At 36.2% G+C, this 16,425-nt stretch overlaps 1 protein-coding gene across 2 annotated transcripts in view; it reads left to right on the top strand.

Annotated features, from left to right (window-relative positions):
* Nucleotides 1–16,425, top strand: part of NEGR1 (neuronal growth regulator 1) — an 884,450-nt gene that overhangs the window by 689,276 nt on the left and 178,749 nt on the right. For both annotated transcript variants that reach the window (XM_025362722.1, XM_025362711.1), the window contains one exon: nt 11,809–11,960. In XM_025362722.1, coding sequence (XP_025218507.1) covers nt 11,809–11,960 — 152 coding nt within the window. The remainder of the gene's footprint in view (nt 1–11,808; nt 11,961–16,425) is intronic.

The raw sequence follows: 16,425 nt of genomic DNA, 5'->3' as shown, positions 1-16,425 counted from the left end.
TTTTTATATTTTTGAGGAAACCAACAAAATGAGTTAAAAATTTTTTGTATGTAGGAAAATTTTGATTCCCCTTTCTTTACTGTTTTCATGCAATTTATTTATGTCAAAATTATGAATACATTACATTTGCATAGCAAATTATGATTTTCAAGGCTTTATTATGTGTGGTGACTTTGCAAAATGTTCACATTAATTCACTTACATAGAGTCAATTCTTAAGCATGGGGTGCTACATGAGAGAGAGAGGAAGAGAGAAAAAGCTAGATAGCACATATAATTAAATGGCATGACTTGTTACTCTACTGCTTCAAAAATACATACCATGGGAGATATGAACCTGGCTGCTCCTTCAATTGGTCTTCTTCATTCCCATATATCTCTGATAAGGTGAGCATCTCTCTATCTTTTTTATTATACTTTATGTTCTAGGGTATATGTGCACAACGTGTGGCTTTGTTACATATGTATGCAAGTGCCATGTTGCTGTGCTGCACCCATTAACTCACCATTTACATTAGGTATATCTCCTAATGCTATCCCTCCCCCCTCCCCCTACCACACAGCAGGCCCCTGTGTGTAATGTTCCCCTTCCTGTGTCCAAGTGTTCTCATTGTTCAATTCCCATCTATGAGTGAGAACATGCAGTGTTTGGTTTTCTGTTCTTGCAATAGTTTGCGGAGGATGATGGTTTCCAGCTGCATCCATGTCCCTACAAACGGTATGAACTCATCCTTTTTTATGACTGCATAGTATTCCATGGTGTATATGTGCCACATTTTCTTAATCCAGTCTGTCACTGATGTACATTTGGGTTGATTCCAAGTCTTTGCTATTGTGAATAGTGCAGCAATAAACCTACGTGTGCATGTGTCTTTGTAGCAGCATGATTTATAATCCTTTGGGTATATACCCAGTAATGGGATGGCTGGGTCAAATGGTATTTCTAGTTCTAGATCCTTGAGAAATTGCCACACTGTCTTCCACAATGGTTAAACCAGTTTACAGTCCCAGCAACAGTGTAAAAGTGTTCCTGTTTCTCCACATCCTCTCCAGCATCTGTTGCTTCCTGACTTTTTAATGATCACCATTCTAACTGGTGTGAGCGTCTCTTTATTTTTAATGAGGTTTCAAAGTTGAAAATGTTTGTTTAATGGAACACGGCTCTGAAACAAAGCCAACTACTATATCTAGTGCTCACTCATCAACAGTGATGTAAAGCAGGGGTCAGCAACATTTTTTAAAACATATATTCCTATGAGTAAAATATAAAATTTAGCAAAAACTAACAATATTTCCATACCAATTTTTACTTATGGTTATGCATTTCTGAACTAGTGTATTCATGTATTAAATGACCTGTGACAGAGAAAATTTTTTAAATGAGGTAAGAATACAATACAAATGGACCTTCTGTTATTTTTTTCTCACACTCCAACTAGTCATTTTATTTCTACTTTAAGATACTTGCTTTCCATTTTGAAAACTATCGTAAAATATGGTAGTTTGAAACAAGGAAGTTTAAGGAATTTTCAAGATTCATTTTCACGACATGCAAGTTTACCTTATATGCTGACTTCGCTATCTTATAACACATATTTTACAACTCACTACGTACTATCTTACTCATTCCTTGTATAACTCTAACCAGATTAATATGATAATAAAAACTGTATCTTTTGAAGGTGAAATGACTTGAAGGAAAGCACAGACCTAATTTCCAGACTCCTATGTCAGGATATCTCTCTTCTAGATTTTATATTACAACTTTGATTATTCAGAAGGGACTAGAAGTATATTCTGTTTCTCTTTTACTTTTATGTTATCATTCACAAGGTGGTTCTTACCACAGTAGGCAGTTATGTGTTTTGATTTAGAAGAATACTACAAATAACCTTATTACTATTTCAGATTAAAAGTGGTCTTCTCTTCTAACTTCAGATTTCATTTCTTCATTCACCTGTGAGATAATTTGAAAAGTTTCAATTTTTCATTTATCTGTGAGATAAATTGAAAAGGAAAGAAAAGTTCCTGAATTGAATAAACTTGCATTTCTAGTGTTATCTCATTATTATATTTCACTATGTAGTATTATGTTGTTTTTTTATTTATTTCATTTGATGATATTTCTTTTAATAACCAATGTGGTCTCAGTACAACTCTCACTATGTTTGTGATGACTTTAACATTCAAGACCAGAGATTTAAATAAGTATATGAAATAACTGAAAGCATTTCAACTACTGGGAACTGAAGAGCACATGCCCATGTGAGACACATATTATTATATTGAAAACACTGGGTCAGTCAAACAAGGATGAAAGTGGGCCACCTCCAGTTTGCATCCTGTGACTTAGAGTGTAGGACTTGTCATAAAAATCAGCAAAATGAAATAAGTACTAAGTAAGAAAATTTTCAGGGAACCCTAAGCCAAGTCCTGAGAAAGTGCACAGTAAGAGCCCATTCAATTCAAATAAAAGGATTACAGCATACTTCAGGGCAAATGTAGATTTTTTTGCTGGATGCCAAAGGATGAGCAGCATGTCCAAACATTCCACGGAGTTAAGAATAATCATGGGCAAGAGAAGAACATGATCAATGTCATGTAAGCATTACGCAGAAGGCTTTTAAATGTCCTGGTGTGCAGGATACGAAATCAAGTATAACAGGAGTTAGGGCTAGAAAGGCACCTAAGGGAAAGACTTGGAGGGTCTTAAATGTTACAAGGCATTTGGACTGGATTCCAGAGGTGTTGGGAAGCTATTGAGGGGATTTTCAAGAGTTCTAAAACAATCTAGTCTCTTTTTTGTGTGTGGCAGTAGTTTAATTTAATTAGTTAATTTATTCATTTTAGATTCAGCAGGTACATGTGTAAGGCTGTTATATGTGTATGTTGCATTATGGTGAGATTTGGGTTTCTAGGGTACCCAACACCCAACTAGTGAACATTGTACCCAATAAGTAATTTTTCATCCCTCACTCCTCTCCCACCCTCCCCACTTTTGGAATCCTCAGTGTCTATTGTTTCCATTTTTATGTCCATGTGTACCCATTTTTTAACTCCCACTTATAAGTGAGAATGCAGTATTTGATTTTCTGTTTCTGAGTTATTTCACTTAGGATAATGGCGTATAACTGCATCCATGCTGCTGCAAAGGGCATGATTTTATTCTTTATATGGCTGCATAGTATTTCACTGAATATATATGCCACATTTTCTTTATCCAATCAACCATTGACAGATGCTTCAATTGATTCCATGACTTTGCTATTGTGAATACTGCTATGATAAACATACAAGTGCAAGTGACTTTTTAAAATAATTATTTGTTTTCCTCTGGTAGTGGAATTGCTGGGCCAAATAGTAACTCTGTTTTTATTTATTTGAGATATCTCCATAGTGTTTTCCATGGAAGTTGAACTAATTTACATTTCTACCAGCCATGTACAAGCATACACTTTTCTCCACATCCACACCAACATCTGTTGTTTTTTTGACTTTTTAATAATAGCCATTCTGACTGGTGTGAGATGGTATCTCACTGTGGTTTTAATTTGCATTTCTCTGATGATTAGTGAAGCTGAGCATTTTGTGTATGCTTGCTGGCAGCTTGTATGTCTTCACAAAATATTTCTTAGAGTAGTTGGGAGAAATGAATGGGAAAGTTTAAATATGGCCTAGAGTACTGGATATGCAATTAAAAAGCAAGAGAGAAGAAAGGTAGTATTTGCCTATTTCAGTGACTAATTGGATATAAAGAAAGGAAAATTTGAACACAATTCTGTTTTCCATCTAGACAACAAGACAAAAGTGAAGCCACTGGCTGAGGCTGGACCACAAGAAAAAGGTTTGGGAGGGCCCACACTTAGTTCGGTTTGGGACATACTGGAATCAAGAAGTTAGTACTGCACACGCAGAGTCTGCCCATAAACAGCTGGAATTACTTCGTGTTTTAAAAATGCATGATGATCTTTCTAAAATAAATAATTGATCTTAGACTTTATGCATGAAGCCTGTCAGTGTTTCTTCACTGTCCCTGGAATAAAATCCTAATAACAGGGAGTGGTATATAGGTTTCATCACGTTCTGGCCCCTGTATTCTTCTCTGCCTATGAATCTTGCCATTCTACCCTCACACAACAGGAGCTGTAGCTATCCTGAAATATTTCCATTCCCAGACTGTGACATGAGCTCTCTCTTTCAGGCCTCTTCAAATGTTGGCTCCTTCGTTTGTAAGCTCCTTCCACACACATACCCATTCCTGGCTGCCTTTGCCTGGCAGCCTTCCACTACCTAGTCCTTTAGTCTCCATGGGGATGTCACCTTCTCCAGGAAAGCTACCACAACAAGCTTTTTTCTACCTGGGGAGGGAGCTCTTCAAACGTACCCTCATGGACTCATATCTAACAAGCACTTATTACACTAAACACAACTTATTGTTTTACTTTTTCATCTCTCCTGCTAAGCTCTAATCTACCTGGAAATGAGGATTCTGCCTTGTTCACTATCATGTCCCCAACACATATCATGGTATTTGGCATGAATGATACACTCTGTTGGAAGACTGCGTTATAACCTTTTACTAAATATAAAATAGAGCCATTCTTATTTTAACACACTTTCAAATTGGTGAGAGACTATTAGTACAAATGAATCCTGTCACCTTAGATTGCAGGACATTGTAAACCCCATACACGATTAGAGAAAGGAAGCTGATTTCTGTTGCTCAATTCTGGCTTCTCAGGATTTTTTCTTTGTGAATATAGTTTCTGAGAAATGGTTGTGTTGTTATATTATGGGGTAATATTTTACATTAAAGTCATGGGCATATTGATATTAGAAAAATAGTTGAAGTGGTGGGGAGAAATCCAGTCATAGGTCAGGTTGTCAGGGATACAGGAACTCACAGCAGTCAGGGAGGCTTGACATCTGTACTGTAGCCATTGTTTATTTAATGTAGGGTTAAAAGGGAATATCCTCCCATGCGAATCAAACTGTCACAAGGAAAGCAGCCCAAAGGTCTCTAATCTAAAAGTATTAATTTCATTAAAATTGATAAAGTAAACAAGACATACATTTTAAATAGCTTAATAAAGTCTAGATTCATTAAAGTGTCTAATATATTATAATAACATTAATTTATTCAAATGCACAACTAAAGATAGATACCCCTTGGGGCTAAGACAGTGATGCATGATATTCTTCAGCCTGTTCCTAGGAATAAATGATACATATTGTTTTCAAGCCTAAAGTATCAAGCAGCACATAAACCAGTAGGTTGCCATAGCAGCATATTCACATAAATTTTCATTTCTCTCTGGTATCTAGCAGTTCTTGCTCCTCCTCCTCCCTTTCACTTTTCTTTTTTGTTAAATCTGTGAAAAGCTTAGATGAGATTGATGATGCACATGTAATTGATACTGAGTTTGGCACATCTTGAAATCATGATGCCATGATCTTTTCAGTCACTCTCCTAGATCTTTTCTTTAAAAATAATTTCCTGAATGCTCAATATTTAATATTTTTCTGCCAGCTGAGAGGAAATGTATCTGTTCTAAGAAACAGACTCTATCATTGAACAATAACACCTATCATAATCTAGTGCCTACTGCATTTGGCATATATGTGCATAAATATTACACATTAAATATTTTTCAAAACATTTTAACATTAACACTTTGTGATTGGCTTCATTTTTCCCATTTCACAGATGAAAAAACTAAGAATTACAAAAATATAAAAACAAAATTCATTCAGACAAGCACGCAACAATTACTCTATGCCTATTAACTATCTACCACTATAGTGCATGCTTAGAATACAATGACTAACAAAATCAACCTGGAACCTCCTCTAACAGAGTTTTACTCTAATAAGGAAGATGGACATTAATCAAAAATCACACAAATGTATGAAAACTTAAAACTGGAATGATGTTAGAAAAAGAAGTATTTGATGTTATGATGATGATTTGGCCAAGCCAAGCAGAATACAGTAACCTCATACCATCACTAGAACTTGAACTTTAGAGAGAATTTTAGAATTACTCTAAAATGCTGCTTTCTTGTCATTTGGATAGGTTGCATTTTTCTTCCATTCTTGACTATATTCTGCATATACACTGTGAGGAGGGACTTTCTTCCATCCAAATATTTAGTGAACCTCGAGGAAGAAAAACAAACAGTAATTGATACTGAGAGTGTGTGTATGTTGGAGAGAGTTTGAGCAGGGAAGGAGGGGAGAACCTATTGTACGTTTCTCATTTCAGGCTGCAAGAAGCCTGGGAGGCTGACTATGGGAAGCTGGACACAGCTGCTCTAACAGGCTGCACTGAAAGACATGACTAAGCCCCAAATACATAGTCAAGAGGCTTCTGGTCCAGAGATATATCCAGATAACATTTTTTTGTTGTTGCTAATTTTTTACCCATTAGACTCACCTCTTGGATCAAACCTGGCTTTCCTGTCCTGGGTGCCACATACCACTTGGCTATTTAGCTCTCTTGGTTTCATTCCCTGGCTTGACTCGATTTTCTTGAAGTACCCATGATTTCTGATTTATATCTCCAAACTTAGATACAATATCCTGGTTTCTACTTAGCGATTTGAGTGTCAATTGCTACTTTGGGAGGGCACCAGTAGTCAGAGGACCTATACTTAAATCTTGATTCTGCCACTTATCAGATGGTGCAAGATAAATTAACCTAATCATCTTAAATGTCTGTTTTCTCATCTATAAAATGGGACTAATAATAACTACCTCCTAGGATTGCTGTGAAGATTTGTTGATATGTACATTTCAACATACTTAAAGTTTTCTGTGTGTCAATTTTTCACACTCATAACAACAAACATTATTGTGTACAATGCTGAATTTTTTTTTTTTAATTTTGAGATGGAGTCTCACTCTGTCGCCCAGGCTGGAGTGAAGTGGCACGATCTCGGCTCATTGCAACCTCTGCCTCCTGGGTTCAAGCAATTCTCCTGCCTCAGCCTCCTAGGTAGCTGGGATTACAGGCTCCCACTGGGATTACCACGCCCGGCTAATTTTTGTATTTTTATTAGAAGCATGGTTTCACCATGTTGGCCAGGCTGGTCTTAAACTCCTGACCTCAAGTGATCCACCTGCCTTGGCCTCCCAAAGTGCTGGGATTACAGGCGTGAGCCACCATGCCTGGCCACAATGCTGAAAATTTTTAGTGTGAGATTACTTCAACCATAAATGTATTGAGAACAGATAAAATGTCCCACTTACATAAAGCATTGCTGGTCACACTGAAAAGACTAGAAATACAGTCTGATTCAGAGCCTAGACACACACACACACACACACACACACAGAGAAAGAGAGACATATATGTGTGTATGTGTGTGTGTGTGTGTGTATGTGTATGTGTATATATATATATATTACTCCATCCTTGAGAAAGGCATTATGAGATGTGTTGTGGAAGGGACCTGTATGCTATCTTAAAGTCATCTTCAGATTTTCAGATAGAACTAAGGTCCTTGAAATAATAACTATGCCATATTTTTCCTCTATGGTTCCTAATTCTCTTTCAGCATAGAAGGCATTTAATCATAATTTGATAACCAAATAAAACCTCATTTCTGTTAAGTCCATATAAGAATTCTACCATCACTCATGACTTTTTCTAAATCTTTCTCTTTTGTTTTAATTTGAGCTGTATCTTTAGTTCACACAACATCTTGGAATTCTGCAAGCCTACAGTCCATTGCTGACATTAACATTCCTTGTCTTCATAAATAAAACTTTTATGATTCAAGGGTTAACTTCCCCCACCATCTAATAGCAAAGATTGATTAATAAGACCATATTAAGCTGCCCACTCATATAAAGTGAATTCCAGTCTCTACAAGATTTATCATTATTCGAGAATGCCTCCCTCACTCTTATTCCAAGTTGTTCTAATATTTAAAATGTTGTCTGATACTTCTTAATATATATTTCCTACATTAGAAATGAAGTCTTTCTGTGGCTGTTTTCATCTGCAAGTTGGTTTCTCTAGAGATATCTGTTGTTATTCCTGACCTGGAAAGACAGAGAGTGAACAATAGTCTTAAAATGTAGATTGAGGCTGGATTTATATATAAAATGAATGAGGTCCAGTGTGGCTGCTCCATTTATTAATATTTTTGCAATCTTAGCAATCGGTGCTGATGGCTATGTGGTCAGTTTTTTGGGGTGATGTTGCTGCAGGCTCTCTTCTGGTGGTCCCAGATAGCTGCCGCCTGGAGGGAGGTTATGACTGTAAAGTTTGTGTCCATTTTGTGAGTAAGAAATACGAGTATCCCTAGTTATCAGCAGGCTTTCCATGTGCTACTTCTGACTGACACTAGAAAATATAAGGGACTATTCTAATTCAGAACTAGTTAGTGGGTTGGGCTGTGTCACTTATGAGCTGACAGCATCTGCTAGCAAAGCAAATAACCTGCAGTTCACAGACTTACGAGGCATTGGCAAAAGCCAGAAAGGAGAAGAGGAGTGAGAGTTATGGTTCTCAATGTGAAGCAAACTTCCATTGGTGTCAGAGAGTAGAGGACAGCAGGGTCCACAGAAATAGAAGGATCTTATAACTATCTTCCCTATGATAAAAACTCAATGAAGAAAACTGACCAGGTATTTCCAAGTAGGCACCATATAGTACTGATCTATGCTGAAGAAATGGATGCCATATTTAACTCCGAGCTCCACGGAATTTGTTTGTCCTTTTTTTTTTTTTTTTTTTTTGGCAAGGAGGGGCAGATTTCAACAGGGGCTATAAGAAAGCATATTTCTTGTATAATCTAACTCAATATAAGAATGATTCTTTTTACAGAAACAAAGTTATAGACAATCATATTAGAACAAATCAATTATGTAAACAAAAGCGTCATCAATTAGAGAGCTCTTTTATCATTATTTGGTTTTAGTCAAGGAGTGAATCACATTAGGGTCATACAGGCTGGAGTTTCAAGGTGTGGCTCAAATTTATACAACCAGTAATTAAGGGTAGATACGTTCATATTAACAAGGTCCCCAATGTGACTGAAATACCCTTCTGTTGTAAACACCCTTTTATGTGCTGGATTCTTCTCCTTGGCTCTGACCTTCTCAAGCACAGAGATCATGGGTTGCCCAGTCTTGTCCCTAGTCACTCAGCCAGCATAGAGCTCATCTTTGTAGCAAATTAATGAATATTTTCAGAATTGATTTGAATAATTGAGAAAGCCCATCTTCATACCCCAGAACTCTGCAGGAAAATCACAAAAGTACACTCTCTATAGACATATACACCATATCAGAAGTCACTCTCTCACAAAGTCAGCTTTGCAAAAAGTCCTTCATCCAACCATCTACCAGATGAAGAGAGGTTTTCATGTGGTGTTTGAGGAGTCAGCACTTCTAAAATACACAACTACAGAAGAAAGTAAGCTTTAGATTTCTCTAGTAATTTCAGAAAAGTAGCTTTCCTTAGAGGGAAGAAAATTCCCTCAGGGAATGTAGTTTTCTTTTTATTGGCCATAATAACCTGCCTGACTGATCTGAGTAGCAGGTGTTGGAGCACTAATGCTCCACTCTGGTAAGGATGCACACGGTACCGCTGGCCAGAAGCCCAAAATGGGCCCACACATACAGAGTATGGATGTGCTGCATGATTCAGCAACATCTGTGGCTGTGCCTTCAGATACATTTAAGGGCAGAGAACTGGAAGCTAATTCACCCAGAAAGACAGCCATAAGGAACATAAGCATATAGTGTCATAGAGTATCTGAATTTACTTCCTCAAGTCTTTCCCCTGGGTCTAGCCAGTTGAAAGCCCTGGTTAATTTCTCTCTCAACTCTTCAGCAGGAAAATCGTCCTGGTTTTCGTCAATGAAGCACAACAGGGATTTAGTAGTCTGGGGAGTTTCTGAGTCCTCTGGAGAATGTGTCTATAATAAAGATGTGGGTGAATTGATTTAAGTCATAATGCTGAAACTTGCAAGTCAATGAAACTGTTTTTTCACAGAGCATATATACTGATTAGTTAAAAATAAAGTTGTTAATGTGATCCAGAAAAATATATAATAATGACTATGGGAATTTAGCATAAATGTTGGTAGGCTTGAAATATGAGACAGAAGAATAAAAACTGCCATATCCATGATATTTTATGCCCTATTATCTTATGTCAGAGTTGGAGATCATTAAATTTATTGCTCAAGCTAAAGCTTGTTCAATGTTTATTTAACTCAAAGTTTTATTAATCTGATTAAAGTTTGCATTGGGGTAAGCCAAATTCAGCTATTACATGAAATATAAGTAATTCCCAGAGTAATCAAGTATGACTGCTCATTTTAATCTGCATTTAACTACAGTATATTTCATCTAAATTCAGGTGCAACCCACATAGTATAATGCAAAGGAGTTCAAATTGAACTCTCAGAGGATGCCATTTATTAGCATTTTCATAATTAAAAAAATACAAAAACTTGAACACATTAAAGAGAAAAAACTACCATGCCATTTGGACTATCAGTTTATATAGCCTATGTTATGATCAGTGTAGCTCCTTTGCAATAAACTTTGGGTAAATTGTGGAGAAGTTAGTATCAAGTTGACATACTCATTGTAAGAAAATTTATATTTAGAGAGAGAATTTCTTGAAGAGGCCACTGAAACGGGCTTACCAATGCCTATGTTGGGGGAACATCACCTGGACACCATTGATCTTTGTACTATTTATTATGTACCTAGGATATCACTATTAAGTGCTTTGTAGGATTCAAATATCAGAGAAAGCATGTTCATTTAACCTCTCCTTTTGAGGAATTTAAAACTATTCCATTTATTTGCTTTGAAAAGGCTTGTGTGCATGGAAACTGCTAGAGAGAATAGTGCAAATGAACCATACAGAGAGAGAGGTAAGAGTCCTTTAAGATAAATTAGAAAAAGAGAGATAAATCTTCGGTTAGACCTAAATGAGGAAGGAAGAATTTGAATAGCAGAAATAGAAGGTACAAGAAATAGGCTACAGATTCAGAAAAAGGGTGAAGCAGAAGTAGGTACAACATGCATTGAGAATGGTGAAGCCATGCCAGCCTATTTCAGAGTGAGGGCCTCTGATGGTAAATCCAGAGACTGTTGGACAATTCGTGTGAATTTAGGTATAACTGAATCCCATACTGAAGCCTAGAGAGTTTTAAAGACTTTCCCCGGCACATTACTAAAATGTGGCAGTGATGGGATTCAACTTTAAATGCTATCTCCAATACTATATGGCTGTCTCTTTCTAGGTTTAATGGAAGTTATCTATCTGGGTTGTACAAGAGTAAAGTGGTGTTGACTCTGAACTCAGAACCATCCTATCACAGTTGTAGGGTTAACTTTCAAGGGAATTATCTAATAATATCTGAAATGACCCAGACATACCAGCTTACCTAGAAACCATCAGTTTGTACTTTCGGTGGAATCTTTATATTTATTTCCCTTAAACTCCTTCCTGACTTTAGTAGATGAGGTATTATTGGTGTAGTGTGTTTTATTTTCTAAAATATGTAACAGTACATAAATAGGACATGTAGCTATCCAAGCTTAGTTTGTTATATAGCACAAATAATCCCACAGGAACAGTCTACAGCTGACATGCAACCTCACTTCTCCCAAATCTACTAATGTAAGTGAAATGTAAATTGCACCATTATCACGTTATATGCTAACGTCAGCGTGGTCGAATTGTCTATGGGTTGCCATGACAACCCTAGCTAAGATAAAAATGAAACTGGTATTCACAATACATATTTACCTAGAGCTTATTTTGTCTTCTAGGCTCTTCAATGGCCAACAAGGAATTATTATTCAAAATTTTAGCACAAGGTCCATTCTCACTGTTACCAATGTGACACAGGAGCACTTCGGCAATTATACTTGTGTGGCTGCCAACAAGCTAGGCACAACCAATGCGAGCCTGCCTCTCAACCGTAAGTAATGCAATGGTACCAAAATGCTCCCAAGGGCCTCTGGGCCCCTATCCATCAGTAGAGATAAAACCTAAGAATAGAGTACGTTCATTTTAAAACTCAACCTGATGTGACACATTCCTCATACGTCGCACATTCCTTACACATGGAAACTTTGCCCCCAAATCATATCATTGTCCAAAGATTTTATAATCCCTGTAGAAGTCTACATGTATATAAAAAAATGTGTTAGAGCTGAGAAAGGAAAAAAATACATGAATAATAGGGCTAACTGAAAAAAAGGTCTTTGGCTGAAGTCAGTAGATTTGGTGAGATTTTGTTGTTTTTTAAATGGATTACATAATCTTGAAGTATAGATTAACATGGCTTAAATTTGCTCTTGGTTGGTTTTCATCAAACATTCATCTTGGGATAGCCAGAATTTCACAAGCCATACATAAAATGAAACAGCAAGTAAATGATCATGGACAAAATATTTTATCCATATAGATAATATTTTTACTCAAAATTGTATTTTAAAATATAACTTAAGATTTTAGTCAAATAAATACTACATTTCTAATGTATCTTACTTCCTAAGGACTAAAAACTAGTAAAGAAGCACAAACACAAGGATCGGGTAAAAGGATAGAAACCTCCATGAATGTTTCCTCCTATAATTAATTTTACTGCTGTTTAGAAGCTGAGGAACCAACAAATTGTTGCAGCCACAAAATATTCTTAATTTTGAAATCAAATGTTTCTCAAAATGTTCAAAGAAGACTAGAGAGAGTATACTGTCTTTTCAGTGCCACAAAGTTATCTGAATTATCCTTATCTCTTATAGTTAATATTTTGTAGTAACTTGACAAATGTATATTTGTCTTATGATCCTGTTACAGTAAGCTATCTCTGAAAAATGCAAATATTATGTAGTTCATCATAGCTATCATTTCCATTTTGCAGAAATGGGGATGGGATATATGATGTTCCTACAACTTAAAAATATACTGTAATAAGTTTCCATGATTTATGAGCTTTACATTACCATAATTTAAGAATTCTGATGTGAAATAAAATATATCAGTTTGTATCACATCTTTTACTATCCCATCCTAATATTCTTTAGTACTCAATTTGAAAGAAAAGCATTGCTTGCCATGCAATAGTTATAGTGTAATATGCTTGCTTAAGTTCCTTCCATGAGGATGATTTATTTAGTGAAATTATGAATAATATAAACCACTGAAAATATTATAAAGCAGTGTGAATTCCAATTTAATGTAAATATTGATACTTCTTTGGTATATTATTAATATTTTAAATGGTTTAAATATTCAAGCACTTGAAAGAATAAATGAATTAACACGGCAAAGTAAAGAAAAATTTAAGGCTTAATAACATATTAAGTTTTGCTATTTAAATTTTTAAATTACGTTCTGATTTTCAAAACTGAAACATTAATGAATGTGAAAAATTAGGAACAAATTCCACTTGTGTAAACATTTGTTTTACTCTGGCAATCTTAACACAAATGTCTGGAAATAATATAGTGTTGAAAAGGCTTCTAAACGTAGTGCCTTCAGAAGAGACTCTCATCATCTCTCTCTGCCACTGACTTGCTGTATGCTGAGGTGCTATTAAGTACGTACAATTTGATTAATTTGTTAACAAAGGCAAAATATGAAAATCTCATCTGTAATTATGAACATAGCCCTGGAAGTTTGGAAAAATGCCCATATACTCAGAACCACTTGTACGACCTCATCTGAAGCTCTTACTGCCCTAAGCATTTTCATTTTGTCTTACAGTTATTTTTATATATATTCCATCTCTCCATCAAATTATAAGTTCTTTAAGAAGACAGGATCAATGTCTGATTAGTTATTTTATTTCCAATATCACCAAGCACAGCGCCTGCTATTTAATAAGCAATTAGTAAATCTTTAGTAAATACATGAATTAAACATTGAGTAAATGAATGGATGGATTAATGAACAAATAAATGAGTGAATGAGTTTTAGCTGTAGAATCTGTACTTGTAACCTCTACAGATACAAGGCAATATGACTATAATTACAAATAGCACATAGTTAGCTTACTCTGAAACAGACTCTATTCTTATTTTTTATATGAACTTGTTCATTTAATTCTCACACAATCCAAAGAGCTAGATTCTGTAATTCTCCTCTTCTAGAAAGGAAACTTAGAGAATATAAATGTGGCTGAGGCCAAATGGTTAGTGACAAAGCAAAACCTTAAACCCTGACAATCTGGCTTCAGATTCTAAGCTTTTATCTACAATGCCTACAGCCAGCAAAGCACAGCACTAGACGTTGGAAAGGATTAGTTGGACTGGAACCCCATCCTGAAGGAGTTCTCAGATGAGTGAGAGGTGAGAAACAAGCAACCAGGCAACCATAATGCAATTTGGTCAGTGGTACCATAATGGGGCAGAGAAGATGCTCTTACTGTAGTCTTAAGGGTCATGAAATAACTTTCATGTAGAATAGCCAATACTACCATTTGAATTATAGCTAAGGTACAACTGAAAACATCATCTTAGCAATGACTATCTCATTTTCTGGAGCAGAACTTTTCAGGAGCTCATTCAACAACAATCATGTGCACAAAGTACAGTGGCACAAATAAGAGAATGATCAACTCAGTCAGTCTCAATGACTCAGAGAAAAATATAGAGGAGATGCCCCTTGAGGTAAAGGTGATTAGGTTGAGCCTGGGTGTGGGAATGGTGATGGAAGAAAGAGAGAGGCAAGCACTCTAGTGTGGAACCGCTCATGTAAAGACATGGCAGTATGAAACAATTCAATACATTTGAAGACACTATAGTACTTTAATATGGCTTGAATAAAAGGTAGAAGGAGAGTGTTGAGAGATGAGGGTAGACAAGTTGGCAGGGATGAGGATGAGAGAGTTGAAATGAGTTTTGGCTGTATCCTGGTTTTGGAGAGTTACAGAAGGATTTTAACAAGGGAATGATACAAACAGATTTGGTTTCCAAAAGACATTCTTATGCACTGTGAACTGCTAAACCCAGATATTAAACTTTTAATGCTAAAGGTAAAATAACAATAATAATAGTAACACCAAAAAGAATAGCAGAGGCGAGAGAATTGAGAGCTAATTAGGAGATAGCCATCAAATCTGGCAAAAAAAAAAAAAAAAAAAAAAAGGAAGGGAGTTGCAAGGATCTAGATAACTCCTAATGTTTAGTTTGCATGAAATTAGCCAGAATAAGTGCATAAGAGAAGAATTGAGGCTTTCAGATTTTAGGAGGAGGTAGAAATTAAAGGAAAAAATTAGGTCATTTCTAGACATTTTTAGTTCAAGGCAATGTCTAATAGGTAGCTGGGTATAAAGTCCAGAATGGAGACATAGATAAAGTTATCAGAGTGGAGGTAGTAGTTTCAGCCATGAAAGTAAATGAGACTTCTCATGGAAGCCATGTAGAGTGAAAAGATTACCAAGGACAGAAATCCAAGTAAAATTAGCATCAAGGAGTGAGCCTAGGAAGAGAAGCATCCTGCAGAAGCAAGCAAATTGAATGTGAATGGAGATGCCTGAGGAGGGTCGGCACTGTGGAGTGCTGTGAAAGCTGTGAGAGCAGCCCATTTCAAGAAGAATGAAGAGTCGGCACTGTCCTGTGCTACATCCACTCAGGGAACATCTGAAAATCAACCACTGTCTCTGACAGTTGGGCAGTTAGTTACTGGTGACCTTTGCCAGAGCAGTTTGTGTGTAAAACTGAGAGTAGAAGCCAGATTTCTGTGATTAAGGTTAAATAAATAGATGAGGAAATAGAGACATGGATAATAAACTGCTCTTTTCAGAGGTTAGGCTTTGAAAAAGAGAAGACAAGGCTGATGTTATGCCTTGATGTCTAGCTGCTGGTCTGATTAGTATTCCTTTCTGATTAATATGGCCCAGCGGCTGTGTGTGTATCAGCAGCTCCCTAACCTGCAAAGATACAACATCCTAGCATTTGATGAACTATACTATAGTGAACTTGCAATGTTTTCTGGTTTTCTGCAAGTCTCCATCATTTTCAGCTTGTTCGCTTCTTTCTCACGTCTTTCTTGGGTCCCAGGGAAATAAGCAAATTTTTGATTTAACGTGAAGACACCTTAAACCCCTTTATCTTCCATGGCCTGTAGGCTTTAGGCAGTAATTGTAAGAGAACCTGTAATTTTAAGTAGAGGTTTTAGTAATTTCATCAATAGAATTACTTTAAATTACTTAAGGTAAAAATGTATGTTTTCTAAAAGAAAAAGAAAGCAAACTTTATGGTGGAAAAACTACCGGAAAGCTAGTATACAATGAAGATCCCTCATCCTCTAGATTCTCTGTCCAAAAATTCCTGAAAGATTTCTACGTTGTAAAAAGTACAAAATTGGAAGGGAAGAGAGGGAAAGACAGAGAGAATATTCTGCAGATCAATGTATATTAGCCCTCAGGAAAGAAGTGT

This window comes from Theropithecus gelada, chromosome 1, assembly GCF_003255815.1.
Source record: "Theropithecus gelada isolate Dixy chromosome 1, Tgel_1.0, whole genome shotgun sequence".
In the NCBI taxonomy this organism is placed as follows: Eukaryota; Metazoa; Chordata; class Mammalia; order Primates; family Cercopithecidae; genus Theropithecus; species Theropithecus gelada.
Note: the sequence above shows the minus strand (reverse complement) of the source record. Positions and strands in the feature narration are given on the sequence as shown.